Below are 6,314 nucleotides of genomic sequence, written 5' to 3' on the forward strand. Positions count from 1 at the left end.
AAGGGAAGGGAAGGGAAGGGAGGAGGCCTGTGGACTTCATCAAGTCCATCTGCCTTTAGCCTGCTGCGCGGATTGTCTGAGCCCCTGAGCACATGAACAGCTCTGGGTAGCTCTGGATGCTTCTGGGACTTGAAATTTGTGCTCTGTGTGAGAGCATATATTGGGATCTGCAAGCAGCAAAAGCAACAAAACATTCCCCTTTCATACTGCAGTGTTACTGGATATTTAAAGGACATGTAGGAGGGAACTATGTAATGCAAAGAGCTGCACAACATCCGTGCCTTGAGCTCACAAAAGGTGCACCTGGTGGTTCTGCATCAGTGTGTGCAATGAGCTGCATGCTCCTGGAGCATCCCCACAGCCTCCTCTGGACCACTGCAGCAGCTCCATGCCATCTTCCTCTATTTAATACATGCCATTCATCAACATGAAGCAGTGCTTGATATTAGTCCAGGAAATAACACTTTATTCTAGTTATGGAAGACCCATTAAGAAAGACTTTTTTTATTATTATTTTATTTTCCTTTAATTTAAAAAATTCTTTTCATCACAGCCTTAAAATCAATCAAAGTAAACAGAGCTGCAGCAGACTGGAACAATGTCCCAGAGTCTGTACATATGGAAGGTTCCTTTCACATAAAAATCAGTGCAGTTTTTTTCTGATACAACCCATTCCGCTCCCCCCTCCCGAATCCCCTTTTCAAGAAGAAGAAAGGAGAAACTGAAATACAATTCAAAGAAGAAAAGAATAGATCAAGCAACAACAAAACCAGTATCTTGTTTGTAAATATTCATTGAGCAGTTGCAGCAAAAAATAGCACCTTCAAAGCCCCTTTGTACAACATATGTGGAAACGAAGGCTGTCCGTGGAGTTAGAGACACGACATGGCATTTTGCTTACAGGTGGGAATCAGTTCCTTCAGCTTTCTCTGTCTGGGCTTGCATACAGTAAAGGAAAGAAATCAGTACCTCCAGAAGGTGATTCATCCACCCCCTGCTACGCATCTGAAGTAGTTAATGTCTATGAAGGTACCAGCTTTGGGCAGGGAAAGGACGAATAGCAGGCAAAATGAATCCTGCCCCATCACCCCACCACAGAGGCATTTTCATTCCTAAACCACTGATATGTTCTTGGGGAAGATAGGACCCAATTCCTTAAATTCCCTCCTGGGATTTTTTGGAAACGTATTTTGCTCTGACTGTAGAGGAAGAACCCATATGATTCATTAGGCATGAAAATTCATTACGGCAAGGGCCAGATTTCCATTTGTTGTCCTAGTTTACACAGTATTTGATCCCTTTGAGTATTGGATGCAGAAAATGAAGAGGAGAATGCTCCCTTCTCATGCAGCAAGGTAGACATGAAGGTTGATCTCGGGTAGCCTTGCTACTGCCCCCCAAGCTCTTCAGCAAGTGTCACGGCATCCTTCAGATGTCTGCACTGCCTTCAGACCAAACCAACCTTCTAGCAAATAACTAAAACTCTTGAGTCCCTGAGATCCTTTGCTTTGCCAGAAGGCTGGCAGTTGGTTGTGGGGTGAGCTGCAGTGAGAGGCAGCTTTAAATCCCTGCTTTGTTCCTCCCTGCGCCTTTGGTTCGCTTCAGGTTCTTGTGGCTCGGGTGCAAACAGCTCCCAGCCCTCTGAAACCTCTGCTCATTCAGGGCAGGGGCCCTGGGCGCTACGCCCCAGCCAAGGGGAATGCCGTGCTGGTGGATGGGCAGTGAAGGGCAGCTGGGTTGGGAAGAGGAAGTCTTCTGAGATCAGGACCTGGATGTGAAGGCTAGAGGAAAGCCCCAGAAATACAAGCTGGGATGAAGATTGCTCTATGGGAGGCTTTCTGTCTTTTTGTAGTTTATTTTTGGAGGGACGAGAGAGACTGAAGAGGGGAGCAGGGAAATATTTCCCTACCGCAGAATCAAGGAAAGCTGTTTCGTATTGCAAAAGACAGTAAGTAGGTGCAAGCTGGTTTACAAACATCGCATAGCTGGATCAAGGGCAGCTTCCTCATTACAATGCAGCTGTGCATAAAGAAGGGAATGCAGATTTGAGGAAGGGGATTTGGGAAAGTCTTAAATAGCTCTGGAGTCTGGCAGCAAAGGGAGTGGTGGCAGACACAGCAGCAGTGGGAGGAGGAGCAGACAGGTGGCTTTCTTGCTTTTTTCCAGAAGTTCCTTTGAGAACCCAATGCTGCTCCACACCAGTAAATAACTGAGGATTTTCCTGCCTCCTTCCCTTGCGAATTTTCCCCGATTCCTCCAAATGTGCAATACAGCATTGCAGGCAGATGCGGCCACCACAGGGATGAAAGCAACACACAAAAGCTCTTGACTTCCAGGTAGGCTCTGCCACTCATCTGCTGTCTTGTGATCTCACTCGTGGTAAAACATGGTCTTCCTAAAAAATTGCTGCCTGATGCCATTCATGAAAAAAGCAGAAGCGCTGATGGGGTTTGAAGACATCAGGCTTTGTGTCCTGGAGATGATGAAGAGGTTCCCGGTGTGCAGGGCTTCACCTTCCTGCGCATCTGCTGGGTTGGGCTCAAAGTCACTGTGCTGAGCATCCTCCTGCACATTACAACTCCAAAACTGCTGGAATCCTTTGCAGAGGTTTATTATAGTTTTGTTTTGTTTTTTTTTCTTTTTTTCCAAAGAAGAAAAAAACCAACAGAATTTCTACCCAGTCTTTTCCAAGGTGACTCAGTAAGAAAGTGAGGTCCTGAACTACCATGTCCAGCTCCTCTGCCTTTCCATGGCAGAACAGAGAATGGCACAGGGCTGACTTCCCCTCTGGGAGCCCCTGGCCCCATTTGCTGAGCTTGTGCAGTGGCACCTGACGACTGGCATCACGCTTTTCCATGCACCTGCCATTCTTGCTCATAATTGGCTTTTCACCTCTAATCCCAGAAGTCGGATGGATGGGGGGAACTCTGCAACATTTGAAATAATTTTTAACATAAAAACATAAAAAGAGGGCAGAACAACAGCCCACCTGGGAGAAGAGGTGGGAGATCACAGAATCAGAATGGCTTTGGTTGGAAGGAACCTTTCATTTGTATCATCTAGTTACCTTTCTATCCTTTCTGTTCGCTCAGTGTGTTCAGCCAGGGGTTGCTAATTTATGGATAACTTTATATGTATTTTTGTGAAGAGCACAGTTTTCCCCTCCCAGTACGTTCTGCCCCGCAGAAATGATGCTCGCTATCAGGAACATATTATGAGAGACAGTTGCCAGTCAGCTTTGGAAATTCTGAACCTTCCTAAGACCTGCTCAACAGTGATGAAAGGGAGGGAGAGACCAATATGAAGATGGGACTTTATGCTGCACACATGGAAGATCACCCTAAATCAAGTTGTGTCCATCCCAGCACAATGTACCATGCTTGTTCAGCTGGGATTGCATTCTGGCAGGTAAATCTGTGCATCTTCTCTCAGCCCCATCACTTCCTCTGAAGTTCCTTAATGCAAGAAAAAGGGCTTGCACAGGTTGCTCCGAAGGGTCGGACCCCCCACGCTCCTGCCCTGCTGCTTGATGCCTTGTCTTAGAGCCCGAGGGATGGCAATGCTGTGCCCAGATCCCAGGTCTCATTACATGGGATTCAGTCCCAAAATCTGGTTGAAGGAGCACAGCAATACAGGAGACTTCAGTTACTCAAAAAAAATTCTGCTCTGGATGACTGCCCGATGGCCAATCCCTGCTCTGACTGTTCAGCAGCCCGTTTTTATTCTCGCCATTTAAAACCGCTTGGGAGCGTCCATGGACCCCGCACGCTCAGAGCCAGGTGTGCTTCCATGCTCACACAGCGACATCAACCTGGTGCGTCATGCCTGGGGGCCATTCCCATCCCAAGGAGCACAAATCAGACCCCAGGTTTCAGACTACTTTGAAAACGTGGCTAATTTTAATGCAGTGTCACACCTGGAATTTGCATATTTTTCTTGTTCTCTTGATCAAAGAGCTGTCTGGGAAGGGCTTTATCAGAGTGGCTCACATGCATTCTCCCTTAATCTCTTTGAGAGATTATGTTTTTTCCTCTGGTGCACCCAGGCAGACAGAAAAGGTAACAAGGAAGAAAATAAAAGAAGTGCTGGATGGGTGAAATGTGTCCCCTGCACTGTAGCAGCTCTGCAACAGAGCTTGAATGAATGAGTGCTGCCCCTTCAACACTGTCCCTTAAAGTGGGCAATGAGCCACACCAGAGCCAGGAGTGGTGAAAGGGGCAGGCTGGAAGTTTGCATTTAATGAAGTCTTCAGCAACCCGGTGCCAACAGCAGCACTTTAATGGTTAATTCCAGCAGGAAAGTCGGGGGAGGGCTAATTGAAAGCAAACAGAACTGCATTCCTTGCAGCACAGCTCGGGTAGCAGTGCAGCCAACAGGACAGCCACCATTCAAAGAAAACAGACACCACCACCTGCGACCAGGAAATAACTCTGTTGGTTTTAATACTGCCATGGATTATTTGCAAGGGAATTAAGTTTCTTAATAAAGAAGTAACAATTGGATGATACCACACTGGTGTACTTGAAAGCCTCTGAGACGTCTCAACACCCAGCCGCTGCCTATAGGCAACCCTGATTTTTCCATTTCCCCAAAGGGGCAAAAAACAATAATAATAAAAAAGAAATTTAAGTGGAAAAAGAAAGCCCCAAAACAACCCCACCAACAGATAGGTTCAAGGCTTTCATCCTCTATTTGCACAGAATGGAAGACGTGGAGCTGCCAGGTTGGGTTTGGTAGTGCAGGCTGGAGCTGGGGTTGAATCCCTGCTGCCCTCCTGCTGGAAACACTCTCCAACAGCCACTGCAGAAACCTGAGGTCAGACCGAGCTCCCAAGCACCTCCAAGGCAATTCCTGGATCACGGGGACTTGCAAGCATCGCTGGTACGGAAACCTGTTTGTATTTTTAGTTGTTTATTCCCAAGAGCGAGACAAGGCTCCTGGCAAAGGAGCTAGGACGCAGGGGACAGTTCAGATCTAGAGCAGCAAAGCCAGGGCTCGTGCTGTCCCCAGCGTGGTGCGTGGCTGCTCGGGGCATGCAGGGCACGGGGAGGGCACGGTGCTTTCTGGGGCTGCAGTGTGAAACGGAGTTGTGAACTGCAGTGGGTTTAGTGGAACACGCAGGGTGATGGAGGGAAGGAAGGTTTCAAGCACTGAGAAGCAAATCCGGATACCAGGCACCTTTTCACTCATTTGAACACTGTATATAATTATGATAATAAAAAAGCCCAAGCACAGCCCTCCCGCTCCCCTGTCCCCAGGCTTGCCTTCACATCATGCTCTTCCTGTACTGTGAGCTCTGTTTGGGGTTGCAGTCCACCTGCTGCAGCTCAATCTGTCGGTACAGATCCCGCAGCTCGCGGACCTCCTGCAGCACACGCCGGGCCTGGCTCCAGGTGGAGGAGGCTTCACCCAGCAGCCGCTCCGATTCCTGCAGGATCCGCTCGCAGTCCGACCGGGAGGAGGAGGAGGAGGTGGTGGTGCCGGCGGTGCAGTCTTTCGCCTTCCTCTTGCCTTCCCCGTAGCCCTTCACCTCTGTCAGCAGTTCCTGAGTTTTTTCCAGTTTCAGTGCAACCAGTTCCTGCAGCCGGGACAGCTGCTCCGGCTCCGCCGCGGTGCAGTGAGCCTCGAGGCCCCTCCTGAGCACCGCACGGTGCGCCGAGTCCCGCCGCGACAGGATCTCTTCCATGGAGGCACATTTATTCTTTTCTGAGTGCGACAGCTTTTTGGGGACCTGCGGGGTGTACACAGTCCCTTTGTCCAAGGAGTCTTTGTGCTGCGCGGGTCTGTCCCAGGAGGTGACCTCACGCCGCGGCAGGCTGCCGGTGCGGCCCTTCTCCGATGCTTTGACGTTCTCTGACTCCGAGCGGCGCCGGCCGGCCGCCAGCTGTGCCACTGACTTGTCCAGGTCCACGCGGAAGCTCTCCTCGCAGGTGCTGTGCTCCTCCGGTGAGGCATCCTCCTCCTGGATCAGGTCGAGAGTCAGCATGCCATCAGAGGTTGAGGTAGATGCCTGGGGAGGCAAAGAGCTGCGTTAGGAGCAGGCCCACGTCTGAGACGTGCATCACCTGGCTGGAAATCTGGGCTAGGAATAAAAGAAAGCGTAGCTGAGCTGCAGATAGGCTGGGTTTGAGGTACTGGCAGCTGAGGGGCTGTCTGGTCCCTTCCAACCCAATGCTGCTGTGATTCTGTGGTTCTGCAATCTGTAAGGACTATTCCAAGCCAATCGTGTGTGTGATTGCTTGGTTCTATGGTTCTATGATCATTAACGTCCCTTCCAACACAACCGTGTTGTGATTCCATGGTTCTGTGATCAT

The 6,314-nt window shown here is 49.5% G+C and overlaps 1 protein-coding gene across 3 annotated transcripts in view; it reads right to left on the minus strand.

Annotated features, from left to right (window-relative positions):
- Positions 1-437: 437 nt before the first annotated feature.
- PLEKHO1 (pleckstrin homology domain containing O1) overlaps positions 438-6,314 on the minus strand; it is a 15,797-nt gene continuing 9,920 nt past the window's right edge. Inside the window, exons 6-7 of one of the 3 annotated variants that reach the window (XM_042812957.1) lie at positions 5,265-6,010; positions 448-2,927 (exon numbers count right to left, since the gene is read on the minus strand). In XM_042812957.1, the coding sequence (XP_042668891.1) occupies positions 5,267-6,010 (744 nt within the window). In that variant the 3' untranslated portion in view covers positions 448-2,927; positions 5,265-5,266. Of the gene's footprint in view, positions 6,011-6,314 lie in introns of all 3 variants that reach the window. The other 2 variants (XM_042812959.1, XM_042812956.1) reach the window with 2 other exon arrangements.

The sequence above is a fragment of the Centrocercus urophasianus genome, unplaced genomic scaffold (genome assembly GCF_019232065.1).
Source record: "Centrocercus urophasianus isolate 14NV4802_14NV808 unplaced genomic scaffold, USGS_Curo_1.0 seq_1315, whole genome shotgun sequence".
Lineage (NCBI taxonomy): Eukaryota > Metazoa > Chordata > Aves > Galliformes > Phasianidae > Centrocercus > Centrocercus urophasianus.